The following is a 27,085-nucleotide window of genomic DNA, read 5'->3' as shown; positions in this document are numbered from 1 at the left end:
CTGATCAAAGTGTAAATGGATTCTTTTAGCATTTGATGTAGCCCACATGACTAATTTTCAAATCACAATCTTTTTTAGTTAAAAAAGGCTTTTTTCCCTTTTCAATTATTATATCTTAGCAAGAGATACAACAGCATGGGGATTAGAGAAAAAATATTCATACATATCAAAATAGTTTAGTTGATTGGAAGAGGAGCACCATTCCATTCCTTGAGGCAATCCAACATTGGATCAATGAGCTTTCCCTGAGACATAGCTGTGAACACCTTGTCAAAATCCTCACCAGAAGACCTGGTCTTTTCCCCAGTCAGCAATCCAGTCCCTAACTCTTCCCTCACAAACCTGTATAACGGATATGATCTGCATTCCTTAATCCTGTTTGCAATTGCTGGATTTCCACCCTCAAACGCAACTCTTGCACTCTCTACCTCTTTTGGCAAGACGGACTTCACTTCTTCCTCGAAAGCTACAATCTTTTGGAATATAGATGTGCTTTCATTCTTCTCAATATCGCCATTTGTCAATGCGTGTTCAACAAGTACTTGCCTCAATTTTTGCATTAATGGATAGGTAGCACTGCAGGGGTCATCAACATAGGTAAATACGTGTTCCCGATCAACCACGTTGAGCAAATCCTTCACACAGAATCTGGATGGGTGAAGCTCTCCATTAACACCAGTTGTTAGAACTCTTTTAGCCACTTGGCTTACAGTATTCTTGACAGCGGTCTTCAAATTTTCCTCCAAATGCCTCAAATCAATAGCTTGGCATAATGCTATCAAAAATGTGGAAGACATGAGCTTCAAAATATCAACAGCTTCTTCTGTTTTCCTTGAAGAGATCAATCCCAATGAGTTCACATCTTGATTGTGCTGCTCAGCACTTTGGACATGGGTAGTAACTGGATTTGCCAGATATTGAAGTTCAGAACAATAGGACGCCATGGCAATTTCAGCTCCCTTGAAACTATAATCCAAACTTGGATCCCTACTACCATAAAGATTTGATGGCAACCCATTGTTGTAATAATCATTGACAAGCTCAGAAAATTGTGCAAACATGAGTTTTCCTATGGCTGCAATGGCCAAACGTGTGTTGTCCATCGACACACCAATTGGGGTCCCTTGGAAGTTACCACCATGCAAGGCCTTGTTCCTCGAAACATCAATCAAAGGGTTATCATTTACTGAGTTAATCTCCCTCTCAATCGACTTGGTTGAGTATCTGATAACTTCAATCTGTGGGCCAAGCCATTGAGGAGAAGTTCTGAGAGCATAGCGATCTTGTTTAGGCTTTTGCAAGGGATCTATTTCATGTAACCTTTGAGATTCTTTCACATAAGCACTTCCATCTAAAATGTGTTCCATAATAGCTGCAGCTTCAATTTGGCCAGGATGGTGCTTCAATTTGTGTGTCAAATGGTCGGTAAATTCAGGCTTTCCCTGCATTACTTCTGCGAAAATTGCTGATAAGATTTCTGACAGAAGAGTTAGAAGGTTGGCCTCGAAAAGAACCATAGAAGCCAAGCCAGAACCAACAGCTGTGCCATTCACAAGAGCAAGGCCTTCTTTTGGCTGTAACTCAAAGAACCCGGAATTGATACCAGCTAGTTGGAAGGCTTGAGCAGCATCAAGGGATTCACCAGAGGGTCCAACGGCTTTAGAATTGGGGCGGCCAGTTAGCAATCCAGCAATGTAGGATAGAGGGACTAGATCACCAGAAGCAGTGATTGTACCGCGAAGTGGCAAGACAGGAGTGATGTTATGGTTGAGGAGCTTGGCCATGGCCTCCAGGACTTCAAATCTAATGCCAGAATACCCTTGGAGAAGGGTGTTGATCCTCACTAGCATTGCAGCTCTTGTTGCTGAGTGAGACAATGTGTGGCATGTATCTATTCCATTGCCAAATATTCCAGCGTTCAAAAATCTGCAGCAACAACATTCATCATTTTAGATTAGCCATGATAAAATGATCATTTCATAAATTTTGAAACCGAAAATACTCACTATGGTATTAAAATAGATGGGGGTGATTATTAAAATTAAATGACATGAATTTTAATGAAACAAAATAAACAGAACACTATTCTTCAAATTTCTCTAGCACCTAAAATATATCCAAGTTGGCCAAGAAGGTGAGATCAAATTTTAAAAATTAGAAATTATGAGTTCAAATTTTAGGGGTAATTGGAATTAATAAAGGTGTGGAAGAAATCCTTCTAAAATTAGAGGAAATTCTATCCTTTTAGTAAAAAAAATTAGAGGAAAATTTAGATGAATAATATTTTTGTTTTTGAAAACACTTAAATTTATTTTGAGAGAGTGGGTATAAAGGAAAAAAAAATTAACCATGATATGATGATTTCCCTTCATAAAATATGATTAAATTAATTATTAATTTTTTCACCCTAAACAACTGTGCTATGATTAATTAATTAAAAACTATCATAACACAATTAAAAGTCTAACCAAACCCTCAACGGTTTTTGTGCCAAACAAGAGCTCAACAATTTACCCCAAAAAAGAAACATGGGGTTTCTGATTTGGTTAGGTGATCAATAATATCAAACATTCCTGTCTCAAAATTGTGGCAGAAATAAAAATTCAGAGAAATTAAAATAAAAAATAGAAGAATCAAAATTATTTGTTATGACTTGTGTGACAACCCAACCCAAAGATTGGGTTTAGCGCTCTCATGCACTAGACCCATAAAATAATAATGCGTCTATTTTTTATCACGTGTCATTATCTTAACTGGTTCTATAAACCCAAACAAAAATCCTATCTTTTCCTACCAACCCCATTGAAAATCCGATCTTCTTTTACCACTTTAGGACAGCCTAATCAACTTGGTCTCATGACTTTTAAATAATAATAAAAACTTGGTCCCTTGAAATTTCCCAAATTAATTTTTCAACCCTTTGTGTACTTGTGTTTTTTTCAAAAAATGATTGGCAAACCCAGCTGGTCAAACTCTAACAAGTACAGACTCAGTCACTCAAGTGGCTGAGTGAGTCAACCCGTTCCACCCAACCCAAACCCAAAAAGTTGACCATCACTGTTTATTATATCCATTACTTTTAAGCATTAAACAAGCCCATACTAAAAAATAAAGAGTAATTATTGGATTCAGATCATCTAGTCTTAAAAGCTCTTTCATTAAATCCTAACCATTCTTTAATGATTTAATTCCAATTCTATGTCAGCATTTTATTAACAATCATCTTAATTGTTTTGTTTACAATATTATTTTATTATTTTAAGAATATTATTAATGAAATGCTGACATGGCAGAATCTAATCCATTAAATCATTAAAGAGTGGTTAGGATTTAATGAACTCTACTTGGTAGAGTTCCTAGAAACTCTAGAAGATCTGAATCCGTAATTCTTAGGTACTCCTGGAGCATGGAGAATGGTGCTTCTTCCTCTCACATTTATGGTGGGGTCTACTCATTAAATTTATGGTGAGGTCCACCATAAATGTGAGAGGAAGGAACACCATTTCACTATACTCTGAAAGTACCTAAAATTTTTTCAAAAATAAGTATTTTCATTTTCAATAAGTCTTAAAAGCTCTTTTTTTTTCAAAAATAAGTATTTTCATTTTCAATAAGTCTTAAAAGCTCTTTTACTTTCAATTCTCATACAACTTTATTTTCCATTTTTAACACCAATTTAAAATTTTCAATTCTCATACAAATACAGCACCTACTCAACTCGGCCGAGTCAACTCAGCCACCAAAACAGTAGTATATAAAAAGTTATAGCTGCTCACCTAATCAACTCGGTCTGAAGAGCTCCACCTTGCTTGGTTCGCCTATGCGAAGTAGCACCAAACCCAGTAGTGACACCATAGCTATCTTTACCAGACGCCATGCTCTCCATGACCCAGTCACTGCTAGCCTTCACGCCAGCCCTTTTTGACTCGGAAAGCTCCACCTCGACTCCTCCTCGTGACGACTCACTCATGGCTATAGCAGCCACCTGTGCTATCGTCAAGTTCTCACCTCCGAGCTTCACCAATGGCTTCCTGAACTCGGCCACCATGCGCTTCACCTCGTCTAAATGAGACCCTTTGAGTGACTCAGCAGCCACACCCCAACTCAGCGAGTCATGACGACTAATGCAAAGACCCTCCTCATCACCACTACTGCTTTTGTTAACGTTGGTTCCCATGGTGAATGAATGACCCAATTGAAAGAGAAAAACAATGGCAAAGAAAAAAAAAACTGAGTTTGAGAAGTATTGGAAATCTTCCTTTGGTTTGTGAGGATTTCCTGGTTTGTGAAGAAGGGTTGTGAGGCTTATATAGATGGCAACATGGCATGGAGTGTTTGAATTGTCATTCAATGTCGTGGCATAGTTTTTTTTTTGGTAGGTAAGCTTTAAGGAATGGAATACAACAAAGGTGGTGGCTCAGTGAGGGACCCACGGGGGTTGGTTGGAACTTAATTTTGATCATAGGATTGTTATATCTATCCCACGGTTGAGAACTCGCAACGTGGCACCACTAGATGAATGTTTAGTCTTTATTTGACGGGGCCCGGGTTGGGTCGATTCGTATTAATAATAGAAAGGGAAAAAAGTTGGCGCACACATCGTATACTTTTACACACAAGCTGTAAACACGCGCTCAAGTCAAATTTTAACAACTGAAATCACCGGTAATATTTTTCATTGGTGTCTTATTCTAGTAATAAATAATTAACGACGGACGTAATAATTTAAAATTCTTAAAAAAAATTGAAATTGTTTGTTTAAGACATGATTTGGTAGTTAGCATCACCATAACATATCATATCGTTAAATTGTGTATATCTACGATATATAGACATGTGGATATATGATTTTATTTGATTAAATAAGTTGTTATACCTTTTTTTTAATACAAAATTATTGGATTACTTGATTGAGTCCAATAAAATAATATGTCCATGAGTTTTTTTCCCCCTATTTTTTTTCTCCTACAAAATGCGGACTACACACGACACATCGCTTTCATGTTTGCAAAAATTTCTTTTTTTATTCTATGAATAATGTATTAAATGAAAATATAATTATTTTTTATTTTGTTATTATTTTTATAAGTCTAAGTAACTAGAACGCCAAGAAAGAGTTATTATAATAAAAGAACAATAAAAAAAGATAGTAAATGTTGATGATGATGAAGAACACATCAATGAATAAATAATTTTGCAAGATGATGAAAATGATGTTAACATATTATTACTTCTAAGTTTAATCAAATAATTTTTTTGAAAATTGAGTTTAATCAATTTGAATTTGTATATTATAAACATATGTGAATTTGATTTATTTAGTTAATTTTGCTAAATATTATTAAATAAGTAATGATTAAATGGTCATTAGTTAAATATATATGTATATCTATAATTTTTTAATAATTTTATTAGGTATTTGTGTATCTTACGATACGATACATGACAAAAAAAATACAAAATCGATTCAAGTTTTAACAACTTCTTCTATATGTTTGGTGTGTTTGCTTCTTCTATAAACTGACTTGTGGCTATTCATCTAAAATTAATTGGACAAATAATGCCACATGGCAAGCAATGGTTTGTTCACATTATATTTATGAACTCGTGTAATGTGTCAAAAAATGTAAATACATCTTTAATGTAGAATATTTAATATATCCTTAAATCACTCTTAGAAACCGAAATTTTAAAAGCAATTAAATGTGCAGTTTTTTTTTTTTTTTTCTGATAGGAATTAAATGTGCAGGTTGTGGTTTTCAAAAAAAAAACAAATGTGCAGGTTGTGCATCATAAATAGCACCATAATTGGTATTAAAAAAAACCATAAATGAAAGTTTCGGAAAAATTAATAAAGCCTATTAATCATTGCCATAAATGATAAATGAAAGTAAAAAAAAAAAAAGGAAAAAAGAAAAAAAGGAAAGGATGTAATTATAATTATTTGGTTGTCTAATTACCTGCATATCCTTCAGTTTTGGCCATCTCTACTCTTATGTCTGATTAATTTGTAGAAAACTCTTTCCGTACGTGTTTTTGGATGTCCCTTAAATTAGATTATGTTAATAACTTAATATGTTGTCTTCTTGTACAATTAAGAGGACCAAGCTCTATTTAGTTTTTGGTGACAGTTAATGGAAAATTTTTGTGTACGTATAGTGAAATGATTCACCCTCTTTTTATACTAGATTTGGATTAGGTCTAGTGTTTAGTGATATTAGACCCGTTGAGATTGTGACACATATTTATTTTTGAACATGTGTCATCATCTGATCATGAATAGTGGACTCCCTTTCATATTTCTAGTGGACTCCACCATAAATTTAATGAATGGACCCTATCATAAATGTGAGGGAAAAAAAAAACCATTTGCCATGCTCCAAAAGTACCTATGAATTACTCTAGGGTAAATTACAAAGTTAGTCCTTATCTTTTACACTATATCTCAATTTAGTCCCTAACTTTTTAATTGTGTTAATTTAATTCCTAACCTTTTTAATGTTATGTCAATTTGGTCTCTGCCGTTATCTTTTGGATTGAAAAAACTAATGTGCCAAATGAAATAATAAAAATTGATTTTTCATGCCACATTAACCGCAAACTATACAACTGCATCATACTATAAAAAAAAAAAATAAAAAAAAAAACCCAAGTCACAAGAAGAAGTGGAAATTATAAGATGGTGTGGATGGGTTTGCGCCTAGAGATAGGAGGTGTCAAAAAGCCAATTGGGTAGCCGAACTTTATTACCCAGTAAGACAGGATGCAAAGTAGAGCAACAAGGTTGTCAATTGGGATTGTTTGCTGTTGGAGATTGGGCATAATGCTTTTGCAATGTAGTGATATTCCCAATTGTTTGTGATCTATATTTGTAAATGTCTATATGATTCGAATGAATTAATATTAGTATTGTCTTAGATTTTTATATTGTTATATTTAACAATGATTAATATTAATAGATCTAGAAAGTTGTTTTCAATGTTTTTTTATTTAAAATTCTAATCTTATTGGGTAATAGGTCTAAAGAAGGGAGACAGTGTTGGATTATTTTCTTTGGAATCTTGAAGCTTGCACCAATGGGTCTCTCAGGCTTAGGTGATGGTGGAAATGTTGCAAAGAGAGGTGAGGTGAGGAAAAGAAGATGAGGATATTACACAAATTAAGTGGGCTTTTTTTAAACTGTAGAATTAGTAAATTGCCACGTGTCATTTAACATTTCGATTTGAGTTTTTTTTTTTTAATTTGACATGATAGTATAGTTAGCAGTTGATGTAGCATGGAAAATCATTTTTTATTATTCCGTTATAATACCAAACATAGCTAGTATGAAAAATATTATCAAAATTTTTATGTAGTAGTGAAGTGAAAGTCTAGTCATGAATTTTCTTTATATATATATATATATATATTTTTTTTTTTTGAGAAATAATAATTAAATGAATTATTATTACATTATTTTAGAACTCATTTCCAACTAAATGAATGATTATTATTATTATACAAAATGCATAATGTTGTATATTAGTCCTTATATATAACATCTTTAGCTAATTAAAATGATCAATAAAAACTTTTCTAAATATATTTTTTATAATTCCTTATTTATTAATGAAGAGGGTGATTTGAATTCAAGTAATTAAATCTTTCTAATCCTTGCATAAATAAGGTTATCATAAAATAATTAATTCCAAATTTAAGATTAAAGAATCTGTACACCCAAAAGAAATTTCATTTATAAGTCTTATTTTGATATTTAAATCCTTTGTTTTAGTGTTAATTTTATTCAAAAGGTTAACACCCTAACTTATACAACATAAGTAATATCTCTAATTATATTGTGATTTAGCCTTTAAGAACACATATATTAATATTACACAATAAAAAAATTAATAATTAAAATATTTGAAAACAAAATTAAGCCAAAATCCCAATTCATCATTAATGAAAAACAATCAAAATTTCCGATTTTTTTTAAAGAGATGAAAAAGAAGTTAAAGACAAACTCCATAGGAATTTGAATTGATGAATCTAATTTAGCTAAATATTATCTATGATCTAAAAGGATATAGAAGGATTTATAAATTGAATTTAGTTAGACTTTCGAAGAAATATAGTCATGAAAAAGTTCACAAGAACTTTAAATTATATGATCTAAAAGGATATGGAAGGAACTCCGCATACTAAGAAATTAACACAAAGCACAAATAGAATTGTACAATATAAAAATAAATAAACATTGATAAAGTATTAACAATCAATAAGTAAAAATAACTTGGAATCAAACTGCACTACAGCACATGAAAGACATGTTTTGAACTAGATTTTTCATGGTGATAGTCAATTGAAGAAAATAAAATCACTTACAAACTAAATACATAGAATAATCAAAACCTAAAACATACAAAATAGTTCAAAAGTTGAGAATTTAAAAAATAATAATAAAAAACTTACATAAGAGAAACCAAGAACTTAAATGGATGTCTCTTATTTTGCTTTTTTATAGTAGACTTCTTTTGACATATTATCTATACATGAAAATTAGAAACAAATAATAATAAGTAAGATGAATTTATTTAATCAAAACTATCATATAGCAAATACATATGCATAAGTTGCAACTTGAAAAAAGAAGAAGAAAAAGGTGGGGTACAAGAAGGATTCTATGGAAAGACCATCAGTGAATATATATATATATTTTAGTTAGAGTAGGATTTAAATTTTTGGAACTTAGATATATGTATGTTGTATGTTTTGTTAAAACACTTATTGTTAATTTGTTTAAAGAAATTGATAAGAACAAATAAGTTGTTGTCTCTATTAACTGAAACTTAGATGCATGCTGCATGTTTTGTTAAAACACTTATCGTTATTTTATCTAAATTACATATTGTATGTTTTGTTAAAATACTTATTGTTACTTTATCTAAAACGAATTATAATAACTAAGTTGTTGTCTCTATGATGCAGCAATATTCTTGTAAAATTTTACTTAAGTATTCTAGATGAGTTGTGTACTTGAAGATGCTCAAAAAAAGTGTAATCTATTCATGCAGATTGCATACCTTGATTGATACTCGATCGAGTCTTGGTGTGTGTGTGTATATATATATATGCCTCTGCTCTTTATTTTTATTGGATACAATCTGGGTATAAATCCCTCTGTTCTTTATTTGATATCATTATTATCTCAAACTTAATTTGTATTTGTTGCTTTCTAAAGGTTGAGTCAAGCAAGTGGAGAAACAAGTTGTTTCTACAAGGAAAATGAATGGAAGCTACAACCACTTTGGATGAAATTGCTTGATCCTTAGTGGACATAGTTGTTGCAACAGCATCATTGTGTTAATATTTAGGTTCTCTATTTTCACTTGCTTCCTATATTTTATATTAACCCTGAATTAATCAATTAAGGCATCGTCATAATGAGCTCTATAATAATATATAGCAACAAAAGAACAATGAGCTCCAAAATCGTTTTCAAGTTTCAACTAATAAGATCTAACTTTGCCTTCGTAATCATAAACAAACATCGATCAACCATGGCATTAATCAAGCACTGTCAATTTCATTATACTAAAACTAGTAGTATTTCCTATTTTTCTTCTCACACACACATATATATATATATAATATCCTATTATGGGGTCTTCAAGTTTCAATTTGTTAAAGCAAACTTTGGATAATTAATAAGACAAAAATAATGAATATAATAACTACATGCACGAATAATAAAACGAAGTTTTTTTTTTTTTTGGAGAAAAAATAATAAAATGAAGTCATTAACCAAATAACCCCAAAAAATAAAAAAGGAAAAAAAAGGAAAGAATAACAGTACTCTTAATGTGAGCATCGTACACCAGCTGATCAGTTGATCCCTTTTTGAGTTCACATTCACAGATGTATAAAGTAAATTATTCCTGTGTTATAGTGATGCATCTTATCCTATATGTTGGGTGCACTATATATGTAAAGAGATAGCATAGAAAAAAAAAAAGATTTTATGCTTGGGCATGAAGCATGATTGATATGATTGTACTTATTAGAGACATGTCTTTGGACACTTTTCAGTGGAGACTGCTAAGGATAAAATATATACTTTGGAAAAATTTTACCATGTATGCAAAAAGAGAGGACATGACAAAATACTTAGTGTGCTGATAAATTTATTTAATAATGTCAAAAATTCTTTATTAATTAAGATAATATGTTTTAATATGATAAAACAACCACCCACTTCTTGTATATATATAAATTTGGAAAAGGTTTTTACTTTTTATGCACCTTGGTTTGCAAGAATTTTTATGCAACCCACTACACAGCGCTGTTAAAAAAAACCATCCACATTCATTTATAGTCATATATAACATTTTTAATGAGTCATGTGACTGACTTAACTAATATATGTAGATGGTTTTTTTAACCACCTTATAGTGCGTTGTATACAATATTTTACAATCTCGATTGCATAAAAATCTTGCTCTTTAAATTATAAAAAGTGTTCACAATATTTTCACAACAAATTATAGATAATAAATTTAAACGTAATTATTATTTTAGAGAAACGTGATTTCTATAACATTTTTACAACACTTTTACAATAAATCCCAAGTGACAAGTTGTTATTGGTAGACAAAAAAAGTAATTTCAGTGATAAGTTTAAATTAGAACTAATAACAACTTACCATTTAAAATTTGTTATAAAAATATTGTGTACATAACACTTTTCATTATTAATAAGTAATATTTTTTTTTATACAAGGTAGAAATTCAATAATTGGATAATTAAGTATATATGTGTATGAAACTCTCTCCTGAAGACTTGAATCCCAACTTTTACCTTCCATGCCTCACAAGCACTTATATGTGTGGAGTGGTCACCACACCAAAGATGCATAGTAAATAATATTTTTAAATTTTAAACAAAAGGTAAATGGAGATAAGATAGAAGTGTCAATTAGAGATGCTGACTTGACATTGAACTAGCATCAACTAAATGCATAAAAAGGAAGAAAAGAAAATATTTATTGAAAAAAAAGTGGAAAAAAGTCTGGGAACATAATAAATGTTTGAGTATGGGGAGGTCAAAGACAAATCACAATAAATGTTTTCATATTGTTCTATAAATATAAATAATAAAAATAGATCAAAGATGTGCCACCATAATAATAACAATTAATAAATCTGGATAAAAAATATCTTCTTTAATTTTTTTTAAAAATGCTTTGAGGAATTTTTTTATATATTTAAAGTTTCAACATATGTCAATTCTTAATAATAGTTCTATAAAATTATATTAAGACACCAATCAATTTTTAGTATAAATAAAAATTGAATCCTTAATCACTTATTAATTGTTAGACTTTACTAATTAGTAGAAAAAGTTAGGCAACTTCGTCTCATGGGTCATGAACACCTAATCACCTTTTACTTTTAACAACAAATGCAGTTATATATTTCTGAAACATTAGACTGATTAAAGTCTTTTTTATTTATTTACTTTTTATTCATGCCTAACCAGTCAAGGAACGCAATTCTTGAACCTTTCCAGTGGAGAAATTAATTAACAATTATCAAACAAATTTTTTTTTTTTTAAAGGCTGTTTGTTGAACAAAGTTTGTCGTCTCTTGCAACAAGACTGAGTGTCCTAACCTTTTTTTGGGTAGGTGACAGAATAACAAATTCTCCATCTAACTACTTCATATTTTTGACAGTTACAACCAATGTGGTTTTTTTTTTAAATTTTTTTACTAAGTAAACATTCCATTAAAAAATTAGAATTAACCAATATTAGAAATGGAGCCCAGAGGGCTAATAAATGAGCTAACTCATTGGAGTGTCTAGGCTCATGTGAATTATATCCAAACAAACGTGAGATGGAAGTAGCCAAGTAGGCCTTCTTATATGCTACACAGTCCACAAAAAGTAGACCACACATATCTAAAGAAAATAATCTTTGAATGCACGAAGGTGTTCCTTGAATCTATAAGAAGAATTCCTAGCTAGAACCCACTAAAAAGAAAATGAGAACTTTTTTGAAAGTTTAATTGGTCAAAAGGCTACAACCGCTATGTATATAATAAAGAGAAATAAGAGCCTTTAGAGTTTTTAAGTTAACTTTACCATTGAGTTACTATACTTCTATCCATTCGTTTCAAACTGATTGCCTTAAATTTTATGATGTCAACATTTTAAAAAATAATAATAAGAGTTGACAATCACTATTTTGGTATTTATTTAAATTATTGATGATATGACAAAACTTAATTCACTAATTTCAAAATTAATGGGTTATTTTAGAATATCTACGCTAGTTTTACCGTAAGAGTTCTAGAGAATCTAAATCTAATAAGGAATTCCAAGAGCAACTAGAAGACCTTTGGGAAACACCAAAAAAAAAAAACTCTAATTTGTGTTAAGAACAAACTGAAATCACTAAAAATTGAAAAAAAAAAAAAGGCAAATTGAAAAAAGAATTACAAAATCAAATTTACGTACTCTTGGAAATAATGACTTAAACTGATGGTACCTTATTTTTAAGTGGGATAGGTGTGGACATGGGTTGATATGACTATTTGCTTCATCAAGTGCTTAGGGGGGAGGGGAGCATGTAAAAACTGTATGAAAAAGAATTATTTTAATATGATATATATATGTGTGTATATATATATATATATATATATATATCATATTACAAGATAAGAATGAGATGTATAGCGTATTATAAAAGTTTATAGATTGCTCTAGTGGTGTAGGTGTGGTCATGGGTTGATATGGTCGGAAAGTACAATGTTGATCTAAACGTGGATAGATGATTATTGTATGGTTAAAATAGGGTAGGTGTAGACATGAGTTGACATAGTCATTTGCTTTATCGGGTAATTAAGGGAGGGGAGTATGGAAAAAACTTGTATGAAGCACATTATTTTAATAAAATAGATTACAAAAAAAAAGAAAAAAAAAGAAATATAAAGTGTATTATAAAAGTTTATAGTTAAAATGGGGTAAGAAAAATTGATATTTTGTTAAAAAATGGAATGTAAATGCTTGACTTGTTCCTCAGGTATTTAAGACACAAAGAAGAAAGAAGGGACTATGATTCATGAAGGGGTCCACGGTTGAGGTGGACCAGAATTGATTCTCCACCGTATCTCCCACCAACCAAAAAACCTTATGTTACCAACCAATAGACCTTTATGTTAGGCTAGCTTACCTACCAAAAAGGACCCACATACCATGATCCTGTTGAAATTGAACTGTTGACTCTATGGAAAGAAATTGGTGGGAAAATGTGGCTGACTTGATCATTAATTAATAATATATTTTTGAAACTCTCTTTTTCTTTTCTCTGTTTCCCTTTGCGTCTCTAAATGAAGATAGTACATATACAATATTGGATGTGATATAAAATTCAAGAGAAGTTGATAATGATAGCCCCCTTGCTTTCAAGAAAAGCAAGTAATTGAATATGAGAAGCTTTAAGCTCTGTTACAAGGACATTTGATGATATGGAAAAAGTAGTAACAAGAAATGGGGTTACATGGAAATTGGAAAAGTATCTTTCTGCTTAGCTTCACCAACCATGAAAAGAAGATGGGGGAAATAGTCATATACTATCGCAAATCATGGAAAAATTTTGGTCAGTCAACATTATGACATATATGCTTTGATCATCACAGGTTCACCAATAGCATAAAGTTGTCTATTATGTAAATTAACAACTTCGGTTTGTTGTTTATGAACTTTTCCAAGTTAGCATATCACTTCCCCCCCTTAATTATATTAGAAATGGGTATGTCTCAACTGTGAAGCTCATGGTCTGGTTGTTGGAAAAGGATCTCTTTATTTTCATTGAAATGGAGAATGTGTTTAATGGATAAGATTTCATATTTAATTTAAAATATGAAATTGATTCATTTGAAATGAATACCTAATAGTTTGGCTTATTTATTAAGGAACTTGATAATTTAAGTTAGTAATATTTTCTTTTAAGGGTCTGTTTGGGATCTGCTTATTTTGCTGAAACTAAAAACTTTTTACTGAAAGTACTGTAAATAAAAGTAAAACTTAGCTACAGTGGAATCCATTAATATTACCAAAAAGTGCAATAGAGTCCATGAATAGTAGTAAAAATAAATTGAATAGTAAAATAAGTTGGCAAAATTAATTTTTGTCAAACGCACACTAAAAATTATAATTTTTTTCACTATTCAGCTTATTTTTACTATTCATAAGTTCCACTGCACTTTTTGATACTATTCATGAACCATTGTACTATTTCAATCAACTTTTACCTTTATCTACAGTACTTTCAGTAATAAGTTTTCAGTTTTAGCAAAATAAGAGGTATCCAAATAGACCTTAAGTGTGCGTTTGGGTTAGGATTAAAAATTAAAATTATTTCACTATTCAGCTTATTTTTATTACTATTCATAGAGCTCACTACACTTTTTAGCACTATTTATAGATCTCATTATATTATTTTAACTAATTTTTAGGCCAGAACGCAAAATTGACCATCAAAGTTTTATATATAGTCAATCTAGTCTTCTATTAAATGTTGCCGTCCACTTACCAAATTGATTCTGTTTTGGATTTTTTTATTTTAATAATTTCTTAATTTCAAAAAACTGGAAAACGTTAATTAAAAAAAAAAAAAATCAGAAACTCAACTCTCTCTGTAAAAATGGCAACATTCACAACCACAGCACCACCCTCATCTCTCTCATTCTTCTCCACCTTCATCTTCCTTCCAAACCTTTCTTCTTCTTCTTCAACCTTCAGACCCAATTCCCTCCAAACCCAAACCAAACCCCTATTAATCACCTCTGAGCTCGCCACCATCCCAGTCCTCTCCTTCACTAGCGATAAAATCGGCTGGACACTCGGACCCCACTCAGGCCCAGCGGAGGCGTGGTATTTCGGCCTAAGCCCAGAGACTAGACCATCAAAATCAATGGGAAGGAGAAGAGGTTAGCAATATCGACCGCAATCGCAAAAGCTGTAATCAACACGAATTGTAGTGGAGGATTTGTTTTGTTTTTTTTCAGTGGGCCGGCGAATGACGGTGCGGGCAGCGTTGGGTTGGGCGGACTTGAGGTCAAGGTGGGTCTCACCGATTTTATCACCAGTGAAGGAGAGGACTGGGATGGTGGCAAGCTTAGAGGTGATTGATAGGGGTTTGGTTTGGGTTTTTTGGGAATTGGGTCTGAAGGTTAAAGAAGAAGAAGAAAGGTTTGGAGGGAAGAATGATGAAGACAAGGGTAATGATGAAGACAAGGGTGGTGCTGAACGTTACCATTTTTACAGAGAGAGAGAGAGAGAGAGAGTTGTTTCTGATTTTTTTTTTAAATTAACGTTTTTCAGATTTTTGAAATTAAGAAATTAAAAAAAATTTCCAAAGTAGGCGGCAGCATTTATCGGAAGACTTAACGGAAAACTGAATTGATTATAATTAAAACTTAAATAACTGAGATGATAAAACTCAAACTTAGAGGACTGAAATGATAAAATGTAAAACTTAGAGGGTCAATTTTGTATTTCAGCTTAATTTTTACTTTTATCTATTATACTTTTAGCAATAATTTTTCAATTTCAGCAAAATAAACGGTATCTAAACACATCCTAAGTAAGTTTTATATTACAGCAAATTTCACAGGTATCCAATTGTGATTAGTGTAATATCATTTTGTATATAATTATCTTCAACATTCATTTTATTGTAAACTAATCATAACACATCACTTTAACAATCGTGAAATGTATTCACTTCAACAATTGTCAAACTTCAAAAAGTACTTTCGCGAAGTGGCTCGAGGGGATCAAAAGCATGATAACAATATCACTGGTCCAATCAATGTTTTAAAAATCAGACCGGACCGACCAGTCTGACCAGTTGAATTGGGAACCAGAGGTTAGTTTGATCCGGATAAATTGCCTAAAACTGGGTAAAAATTGGGAACTGGAAGCAAATCCGGTTTTGCTTTCCGTCTAATTTTAAAACCACGAGTCCAATTGGTGAAACAATTTAATTTAAATTGGCACTAAGAAGGTATTAGATTTTGTGAAAAAAATGATTATTATAATTTTAATATATGGTTAAATTATTGATGACATAATTTTAATCTATTTTTTGAAAAGAACATTTCAAAATGAATAGATTAACAATTCCATGACAAAATTACCTTAAAAAATCTAGAATATCTTAGTTCATATTAACACCAAAGAGGGAGTAGGGATAAAAAGAAGGCTGAGACGAAGGCAGAAATTGCTATCATCAATCAAGATATATAGTTGATGTATGCAGTCATATTTATGCATTATGCATAACATTCCACATGGTACCTACTGGAAACTATTCATGCAATTCTTGTTTGTTTGTTATTTTGGGTCTGGGATTGGGCACGGGGATTGGGATGCAACTCTGTGACAATTATTGATTTTCATCTAAGCCAAGCACTGAAGGATCAATTTACCATTTACCATTAGTATCTATCTAGACACTCGACAGTTTTGAAATATTTTGAGAAATGTATTGTCACTCTAAACTTATTAAATAAAATCCATTGCTAGGGTTTGAATTACACCCTCTAGGGATGGAAGGACCACATTATGGTGTTCGCAAAGTTTGTGGATGAAATTGACAAAATTCAAATTTCATGGTATCAAAATGACATTGCATAAATTACCCAATAAATCTTACAACTTTTCCCAAATTCCTTTAACTACTAACACTCTATTTATTTTAGTGATAATATTTTCTAGAAAATTAGTCATTTTTTAAGATGTATTTTCTATAAAATTATTAAATTTTCTTATGTTTGGTAGCAACTTTAAATAAGTTAAAAAACAATCTCTTAAATTCTTTTATTTAGTTTGCTGCGAGATAGTGTTGTTTTCCACACCAAAAAAAAAAAAAAAAAATCATAGAAAACAATCTTTAAAAATAAGCCATACTTTTTCTATTGACCAAAAATATTTTTCCTTTAACTCATTTTTTCTGATACTACCAAATACCGAAAAACACAAAAATCTATCATTACACAAAGTTTTCCACATAAAGAAAGAGGCTAAAGAGACTTTTTTACTTGTGTATAATTAAAAGTTTTTCTCTTAACTTTAACCTTTTAACATATAGAAAGAATTTGATTATCATATTTCTAAAAGGTAGTACAATTCAAACTTTAGGCCAAATTTATTTTCCAATCCTACTACATCTCTCTCCCATGATTTGAGGATACGTGAGGCTTATCAGTTATCACTTTCCTATTCTACGTCCAATCGCATTAAGTCTTGTCAGTAAGTTCTTTGAATTCATCAGGGAAAAAAAATCAAGTTCCTATTCTACGTCCAATCGCAAATCTTTTTTTTGTTCTTTTTGGGTCTTTGATTGAAGAAATTATTATTTATACGAGGCGGACTGTTGATGTCGTACTCTCTGACTAATGAGATGATATCATCTATGTAAATGTATGTGTGAACTTCTTAATCAACACAAGAAATAAAAAATAAAAATTACCAAATAATGTCATATATGCATAAATAACAACATTTTATTAATTTAGAGGTTAAGAAATACTACGTCAGCCATCCTCCTGGTGAACCTAATAATGTCTCCTAGGATTAGAGTGATAGGGGGATACCACTCTATTACAATTATTGGTTTTCATTTAAGCTCAACACTAATGCATCAATTTATTATTTACCATTAATATCTTTCTATTGACAGTTTTGAGATACTTTGTGAAAATTACTGTGATTCTAAAACTTATTGAAATAAAATTCATCAATTTTGAGATATTTCGTGAAAATTATTGTGACTCTAAAACTTATTGAAATAAAATCCATCGCAAAGGCTGGAATTACACTTTCTACTTTCTAGGGATGGAAGGAGCACTTTGTATTGTTCACAGCATCTTTTAAAACATTGTGGTGTTTGCAAAGTTTGTGGAAGAAATTTACAAAATCCAACTTTCTATCTCTACTATGTCTTGAGGAGACGTGAGGCTAGTCAAGTTCCTAAATTACGTCCAATCATATTAAGTTTTATCAAGTTCTTTGTATTTGTTTCAAAGGTACAATGTACATCCCCTCCTGAATGCATTCCAAACCCAACTTATTATGTTTCCATGATTTTTTGTACTAAGATTCCAAGTTGGTAACATCATATGATAATGTCTCCGCAACTAACACTCCAACAAATTTCAAATTCAACAGATGAGAAACCTAATGGGTACTCTCGTAGGTCTTTACTAATTATGTAATTAATAAATTTAGGGTAGTGTTTGTTACATATATACTGTTACACACTTTTTTTTTTAAATGAAATTGTAAATCGTGTCAATTTTAGTTTAAAAACAGAGTGTAATAGGTTTTTCTTTTTTCCTTTAAGTTTAACCCAATTGCTATGCCAACTGTTCAATTCAACAAAGATCTCATTCTTCCCTTCTTCTTCTGAATGTCAATGCAATATTGACCACACATTTGCTTGTTTCACCATTTCTATAACCTCTACCAAATCTTGAATTCTAGCTTCCCTCAAATTAATTAGATAATCTCCAGATCATTCATTATTGGAGATGGACCAACAAATCCTATTAACTTGGCTTTTGGACATTGTCTCATACATTTTCCAAGGAAAGCCGAGGTATTGAGCCACATATATGCTGCATCTTCTATATATCTAGTTGCATCAGTGAGCAGTTTATCTCGATAAAGCAACCAAACAAAACTCGAATTCTAAGATTACATTTCTGAACATTTTCTATGTTGGGTGTAAACGTTCAGGTGATGAAGTTGGAGATCCACATTGACTAATAATGCTATGAGTGAGTAGGTAATATATAGTTGGGTCCCTATGGATGATGCCCTGGCGAAAGAAAGGAACTCATTGGGAAGGGGGAGCTAGTAGGTAAAACTTGTGCATAGTCTATAGAGAGGTAATAACTTACACGTGTTAGGTTTACACGTGGAAATGAAGTCTCAAACTTATAAGTTAAAACTTTTTCGTAAAACGACATTCTTATATTTTATATTAACATCTCATTAATATAAATCTCTCCCAAGATTCTCCAATACAGTTGTTGTTGGGGCTTGGAGTTGAGGTAATAGTACTGATATCTAAACATATTAGAACTTTAGAAGAAAACACATGTATTGATTTTTTATTTTTTAGTATGGTACATTAAGTTCTTTAATTAAATTCAAATACATAATTGTATTAAATTTAATTATCCTTGTAAAATATAAAATTTTTGTATTTTATTGGTCTATGCAACCATGTATTTGAATTTAATTGGAAAATTTGATGCGATGATGCCTAAGTAGCTTTTCCTAATTTTTGTCATTTTTCTTGTACCAATCAATCACAACAAGAGCCATGCCATACAATGGAAACAATATTTGATTTTATTGACATTTGAATTTTTTGGTATATTGATGATTTTACACAAGCACATTACAAATTTGCAATAGTTGTATAACACAAATACAACAAAAGAGTACTCTTCTAAGTACAACCACCTCCCAACTTTTCACAAGCCCATAAGAAGTACAAATCTTGACCTGTGGAGGTTTATCATGGGCCGGAGATTGGGCTTGGAATGGAGGAGCTGGAGGCCCATAATACTGAGGAACTGCTTCGCTTCGACCACGGGCCCTACCAAGAAGGTAAAATGCAAGTACTATGATCAAAATTAACAATATCACTGGCAATGATATCACAATTATGTAACCCATTTTCAGGCCCACTCCTTTCTATACTTCTACATTTTTATGAAAGATACAAATTGCTCAGTCAACAGTTTCCAATTATATCAACATAATATGAAAAAAAAAATAAACATAAACATGAAATCAAAAAAGAAATCATAGTTTGTCACTTCATACTTGGGTTATATTTACATAAAACCCTATTCCACACCACACAATGCGGTGCGGTTTATTACCACTTGCGGTGTGGTGCGGTTACTTCATTTTGCAAGCGATTTTGGTCAATTTGGGTGCAGTCGTATAGTTTGAGCGGTTTGGTGAATACCATTACTTTCTAAATTATTAGTGTGCAATTCATTCTCATAGTTTATGGTGTAAAATATAATTTTTTTTTTTTACCAAATCAGTAAAACAAAATTTAAAAAAGAAAAAAAAAGGAAGGAATTTTTCTACCACAATTAAAAGTTTAGGAGTCTTAGGTTGCGTTTGGCATTGCTTGAAAAATGCAATTTTTTTTACTATTTAGCTTATTTTTGGTATTATTCATGGGTTTCATTGTGCTTTGTGGTATTATTCATGAGTCTTACTGTACTATTTCAACTAACTTTTGGCTTTATCTACAGTACATCCGAGTTTGTATACTTAAAAAAATTTGCAACCCATAAATAGTAAGGTTGCATATATGCAACTTTAGTATTCATAGGTTGTAAAGAAAAAAAAAATTTAATCTAGTAGTTATGTGTGAAAAGAAAAAGATAGTGGGAGAAAATAGAGAGAAATTTTTTTTTTTTTTTATTAGGTATTTTATATTATTTTATTGGATATTATGTAAAAATAAAAACTAGGATGTAGAGTAAGTTGTAAAATGAGTTGGTAAGATAGATAAAGTAGTATTTGAGGATGCAAAATAGAATCTTTTTTTTTTTTTTTTGCATCCCCAAATGCTAGTGCTCTTAATATTGATGGTTTTAAAAACTATATTGCTATTTTTAGCACCACCAAATACAAATTTATGACTACATCGGTGAAGCCAAAGCCAAATAATTTTGCTTCACAGCTACAGTGCACAACCACTTTGGCTGTGCAGTGTGCACTGTACCTCATAGGAAAAAAAATAAAAATAAAATTGTGTGTTCACACAGCTTTATATTAAAGTTAAAATAAAACCACTGATGTTTGGTGTTTTGTAAAATGAAAAGGTAAGATAGATAAAATAGCTTTTGTGGAGTTATATTGCTAAATTTATGACTCCACCAATTTGGATGCTCTAAATAAGAAGAAGAGGAAGAAGATCGTCGATGGATGAGGCAAGAGAGACTTTTACCTACAGCAGCACGGAGAGGATTGTGTAGCAGCACAGAGAGACTTGTTCTAAAGATGAGATAAGATGAATTTGGCGTGAGGAGAACTCCAGAGAGGTGTTATCCTTTGATTTATCAAAGGGTAAAAATTGGGTTTTCAATAAAATGTTTGGGTAATTTGGTAATTGAAGACAACCTCCAATGGTAATATTTATGAACACGCATTAGTTTTGGCAAAAGGCTCTAAAGAGCTGTCTTGTGTTAAAGTGAAGTTCCTTCACATTTCAAAACGTAACTTTTTGGAAAAAGTAATTTTTAAAATCTTACCAAATGCATATATTATTTATTTGGTTTCAAAAAGCGCTTTTTGCAAGAGGAAAATGCAAACAAACATTTTGAGATGGACTCTTAGTATTTTCTTTTTATGATTTGGTGCCAAAGAAGAAAAAAGAAAAAAGAAAAAACATTAAATAGATGGAGAATAAGCGGGGGTCTCTTTGCTACAATACCATAGTTGTACCCCAACTCCACCAAACTAGTGGGCAAGGGGTCGGGGGACATGGTTTTGTTTTTCAAGCGCTGCCCAAAGATTCAACCTTAGGACCTTCATTTCCAAACCACATGGAAATGGGTCCCTCAACCACTGTCCTTTGTCGTTCAACAGCAAGTCTAGCTAAAATATGTACAATTTTTACATTAATAATTGGCTTCTCCATATAAATACATGAGAATTCTATTTCTATATGCTATGATCTAAACAAAATATCATTAAACTTGTTTAATTTCACATCTGACAACGGAATGAAACCCCTTTGTTAATGTAAGTAGCAACTAGAAATTTAAAGAACAATGATATGTTAAGGAGTTGATATCCTATCATCAATCAATGCAGGTTTTTTAATTGAGTAATAATGGTAGTGCTACCAATTTCATCTTGTGGACCACATTTGATTGAAGCCCAGCAATATAGCTATTATCTTCCATGAAGTTAAGATTAGCCCATATTCTTTATATAAATCAAATGGGTACAATTGTACAAAATGTCATAAAAGACCAATTCTTCCAAGAAGAGTCAAATTGGTCAATAACAATGGATTAATAACTAGGTTGGAGTCGTACAGTAGTGTCAAAACTAGAAAGTGGCTAACCTACAGTCTCAAAATGAAAATGGCATAAAATTTGGGCAATGTGGATGTAGGGTTGCAGTCATATTGTCAGTTTTGTCAAGCATGGCATGAAAGAGTGAGTGAGCTCACCTCTCTTAGCTCCAAAGTTTTTAAGTTCAACACAACTTCAAGTAAGTCAGTAAAAATTCATTTTGGTTGAGTCAATATTGCAGCTAAACCTTAGTGACCTCCAGTGTTATTTAAAAAGAAGTAAAAAATGGGAAACGAAATATTTTATTACTACTGCTGATAAGAGGGTCATTCCTAAATGACTCCAAAAAGTAGTAAGTTGTGATACTGATCAAAGTGTAAATGGATTCTTTCAGCATTTGATGCAGTCCACATGACTAATTTTCAAATCACAATCTTTTTGTAGTTAACAAAGGCTTTTTGCCCTTTTCGATTATTATATCTTAGCAAGAGATACAGCAACATGGGGATTAGAGAAAAAATATTCATACATATAAAACTAGTTTAGTTGATTGGAAGAGGAGCACCATTCCATTCCTTAAGGCAATCCAACATTGGATCAATGAGCTTTCCCTGAGACATAGCTGTGAACACCTTGTCAAAATCCTCACCAGAAGACCTGGTCTTTTCCCCAGTTAGCAATCCAGTCCCTAACTCTTCCCTCACAAACCTGTATAACGGATATGATCTGCATTCCTTAATCCTGTTTGCAATTGCTGGATTTCCACTCTCAAACGCAACTCTTGCACTCTCTACCTCTTTTGGCAAGACTGACTTCACTTCTTCCTCGAAAGCTACAATCTTTTGGAAGATAGATGTGCTTTCATTCTTCTCAAGATCACCATTTGTCAATGAGTGCTCAACAAGTACTTGCCTCAGTTTTTGCATCAATGGATAGGTAGCACTGCAGGGGTCATCAATATAGGCAAATACGTGTTCCCGATCAACGACGTTGAGTAAATCCTTCGCACAAAATATGGATGGGTGAAGCTCTCCATTAACACCAGTTGTTAGAACTCTTTTAGCCACTTGGCTTACAGTATTCTTGACAGCGGTCTTTAAATTTTCCTCCAAATGCCTCAAATCAATAGCTTGGCATAGTGCTATCAAAAATGTGGAAGACATGAGCTTCAAAATATCAACAGCTTCTTCTGTTTTCCTTGAAGAGATCAATCCCAATGAGTTCACATCTTGATTGTGCTGCTCAGCACTTTGGACATGGGTAGTAACTGGATTTGCCAGATATTGAAGTTCGGAACAATAGGACGCCATGGCAATTTCTGCCCCCTTGAAACTATAATCCAAACTTGGATCCCTACTAGCATAAAGATTTGATGGCAACCCATTGTTGTAATAATCATTGACAAGCTCAGAAAGTTGTGCAAACATGAGTTTTCCTATGGCTGCAATGGCCAAACGTGTGTTGTCCATCGACACACCAATTGGGGTCCCTTGGAAGTTACCACCATGCAAGGCCTTGTTCCTCGAAACATCAATCAAAGGGTTATCATTTACTGAGTTAATCTCCCTCTCAATCGACTTGGTTGAGTATCTGATAACTTCAATCTGTGGGCCAAGCCATTGAGGAGAAGTTCTGAGAGCATAGCGATCTTGTTTAGGCTTCTGCAAGGGATCTATTTCATGTAACCTTTGAGATTCTTTCACATAAGCACTTCCATCTAAAATGTGTTCCATAATAGCTGCAGCTTCAATTTGGCCAGGATGGTGCTTCAATTTGTGTGTCAAATGGTCGGTAAATTCAGGCTTTCCCTGCATTACTTCTGCAAAAATTGCTGATAAGATTTCTGACAGAAGAGTTAGAAGGTTGGCCTCGAAAAGAACCATAGAAGCCAAGCCAGAACCAACAGCTGTGCCATTCACAAGAGCAAGGCCTTCTTTTGGCTGTAACTCAAAGAACCCAGAATTGATACCAGCTAGTTGGAAGGCTTGAGTAGCATCAAGGGATTCACCAGAGGGTCCAACGGCTTTAGAATTAGGGCGGCCAGTTAGTAGTCCGACAATGTAGGATAGAGGGACTAGATCACCGGAAGCAGTGATTGTACCGCGAAGTGGCAAGACAGGAGTGATGTTATGGTTGAGGAGCTTGGACATGGCCTCCAGGACTTCAAATCTAATGCCAGAGTATCCTTGGAGAAGGGTGTTGGTCCTCACTAGCATTGCAGCTCTTGTTGTTGAGTGAGACAATGTGTGACATGTATCTGTTCCATTGCCAAATATTCCAGCGTTCAAAAATCTGCAGCAACAACATTCATCACTTTATATTAGCCATGATAAAATGATCATTTCATATATTTTGAAACAAAAAATACTCACTATGGTTAATTAGATGGGGGTGATTATTAAAATTAAATGACATGGATTTTAATGAAACAAAATAAACAGAACACTTTTCTTCAAAGGTCTCTAGCACCTAAAATATATTCAGGTTGGCCAAGAAGGCGAGTTTAAATTTTAAAAATTAAATAATTATGAGTTCAAATTTTAGGGGTAATTGGAATTAATAAAGGTGTGGAAGAAATCCTTCTAAAATTGGAGGAAATTCTATCCTTTTAGTAAAAAAAATTGGAGGAAAATTTAGATGAATAATATATTTGTTTTTGAAAACACTTAAATTTATTTTGAGAGAGTGGGTATAAAGGGAAAAAAAACCATGATATGATGATTGCCTTTCATAAAATATGATTAAATTAATTATTAATTTTTTCACCCTATATAACTGTGCTATGATTAATTAATTAAAAACTATCATAACAAAATTAAAAGTCTAACCAAACCCTCAACGGCTTTTTTGCCAAACAAGAGCTCAAGAATTTACCCCAAAAAGGAAACATGGGGTTTAGGATTTGGTTAGGTGATCAAGAATATCAATCATTCCTGACTCAAAATTGTAGTAGAAATAAAAATTCAGAGAAATTAAAATAAAAAATAAAAGAATCAAAATTATTTGTTATGACTCGTGTGACAACCCAACCCAAAGATTGGGTTTAGCGCTCTTATGCACTAGACTTGTAAAATAATGACGCGTCTATTTTTGGTCACGTGTCATTATTTTAATGGGTTCTATAGACTCGAGCAAAAATCCTATCTTCTCCTACCAACCCGAGTGAAAATCCTATCTTCTTTTACCATTTTTGGACAGCCTAATCAACTTGGTCTCATGATTTTTTAATAATAATAAAAACTTGGTCCCTTGAAATTTCCCAAATTAATTTTTCAACCCTTTGTATACTTGTGTTTTTCCCAAGTAGAGACTCGGTCACTCAAGCGACTGAGTGAGTCAATCCGTTCCACCAAGCCCGTACCCAAAAAGTTGACCATTACTGTTTATTATATTCATGACTTTTAAGCATTAAACAAGCCCATACTTTTTTTGATACAAAACAAGCCTATACTAAAAAATAAGTATTTTCATTTTCAATTAGTCTTAAAAGCTCTTTTATTTTCAATTCTCATACAACTGTATTTTCCATTTTTAACACCAATTAAATTTAACATTTTCAATTACTCTTAAATATTCCATTGACATTTTCAAATTTTCATTTTTGAGTTAATAATAATAATAATAATAAATATATTAATTAGTTTTTTTTTTAATATTTGTTTGTATATTATATATATATATATTATTTATATACAAATAATATTTTTATTTATATTAATTTTGTAATTAATTAATTCAATTAATAAAGTTTCATATATAAGAAGAAATTCTATAATAAAAAACATATCATATTTTTGAAATTACTTTTCCTAACACCACCGCTCTCCCGTGTCCACTCACAAATACAGCACCTATCAACTCGGCCGAGTCAACTCAGCCACCAAAAAAAGAGTATATAAAAAGTTATAGCTGCTCACCTAATCAACTCGGTCTGAAGAGCTCCACCTTGCTTGGTTCGCCTATGTGAAGTAGCACCAAACCCAGTAGTGACACCATAGCTATGATCTTTACCAGACGCCACGCTCTCCATGACCCAGTCCCTGCTAGCCTTCACGCCAGCCCTTTTTGACTCGGAAAGCTCCACCTCGACTCCTCCTCGTGATGACTCACTCATGGCTATAGCAGCCACCTGTGCTATCGTCAAGTTCTCACCTCCGAGCTTCACCAATGGCTTCCTGAACTCGGCCACCATGCGCTTCACCTCGTCTAAATGAGACCCTTTGAGTGACTCAGCAGCCACGCCCCAACTCAGCGAGTCGTGACGACTAATGCAAAGACCCTCCTCATCACCACTGCTTTTGTTAACATTGGTTCCCATGGTGAATGAATGACCCAATTGAAAGAGAGAAACAATGGCAAAGAAAAAACACTGAGTTTGAGAAGTATTGGAAATCTTGCTTAGGTTTGTAAGGATTTCCTGGTTTGTGAAGAAGGGTTGTGAGGCTTATATAGATGGCAACATGGCATGGAGTGTTTGAATTGTTATTCAATGTCGTGGCATAGTTTTTTGGATTGTTATATCTATCCTACGGTTGAGAACTCGCAACGTGGCACCACTAGATGAATGTTTAGTCTTTATTTGACGGGGCCCGGGTTGGGTCGATTCGTATTAATAATAGAAAGGGTAAGAGTTGTTGCACACATTGTATACTTTTACACACAAGCACAAGACAAATTTTAACAGCTGAAATCACTGGTAAAGTTTTTGATTGCCGGCTTATATCAACGATGAAGAGTTATCATCAATTACAGACATTACAGTTTGAAATTCTCTAAAAAAGAAAATTAAAATCATTCGTTCAAGACATGATTTGGTAGTTAACATCGTTATAACATAAATCATGGCAAGTTACCAAATTAGATCAATTTTATTATTGAATTGGGAAAAGTTAACATATGCCTGGATATTGGTTTATGATATATATTTATAAATTTTTTATAGAAAAAGAAAAAATATAACAATTGATTTTTTTTACTA

At 32.2% G+C, this 27,085-nt stretch overlaps 2 protein-coding genes across 3 annotated transcripts; both read right to left on the bottom strand.

Moving 5' to 3' along the window:
* LOC142611026 (phenylalanine ammonia-lyase-like) lies at positions 1–26,491 on the bottom strand. 2 transcript variants are annotated; one of them, XM_075783032.1, is made up of 3 exons: positions 26,476–26,491; positions 3,777–4,230; positions 1–1,926 (listed from the first exon to the last, which is right to left on the bottom strand). In XM_075783032.1, the coding sequence occupies exons 2-3, from the start codon at positions 4,175–4,177 to the stop codon at positions 177–179; spliced, it is 2,151 nt and encodes a 716-aa protein (XP_075639147.1). In that variant the 5' UTR covers positions 4,178–4,230; positions 26,476–26,491; the 3' UTR covers positions 1–176. The 2 variants fall into 2 exon arrangements, with proteins under 2 accessions (XP_075639147.1, XP_075639146.1); XM_075783031.1 differs by lacking the exon at positions 26,476–26,491 and having other exon boundaries at positions 3,777–4,313.
* LOC142611028 (phenylalanine ammonia-lyase-like) lies at positions 22,543–26,503 on the bottom strand. The gene is made up of 2 exons (XM_075783033.1): positions 26,025–26,503; positions 22,543–24,399 (listed from the first exon to the last, which is right to left on the bottom strand). Exons 1-2 carry the CDS (start codon positions 26,423–26,425, stop codon positions 22,650–22,652), a joined length of 2,151 nt encoding a protein of 716 aa, XP_075639148.1. The 5' UTR covers positions 26,426–26,503; the 3' UTR covers positions 22,543–22,649.
* Between the last annotated feature and the right edge of the window lie 582 nt (positions 26,504–27,085).

The sequence above is a fragment of the Castanea sativa genome, chromosome 9 (genome assembly GCF_040712315.1).
Source record: "Castanea sativa cultivar Marrone di Chiusa Pesio chromosome 9, ASM4071231v1".
Lineage (NCBI taxonomy): Eukaryota > Viridiplantae > Streptophyta > Magnoliopsida > Fagales > Fagaceae > Castanea > Castanea sativa.
Note: the sequence above shows the minus strand (reverse complement) of the source record. Positions and strands in the feature narration are given on the sequence as shown.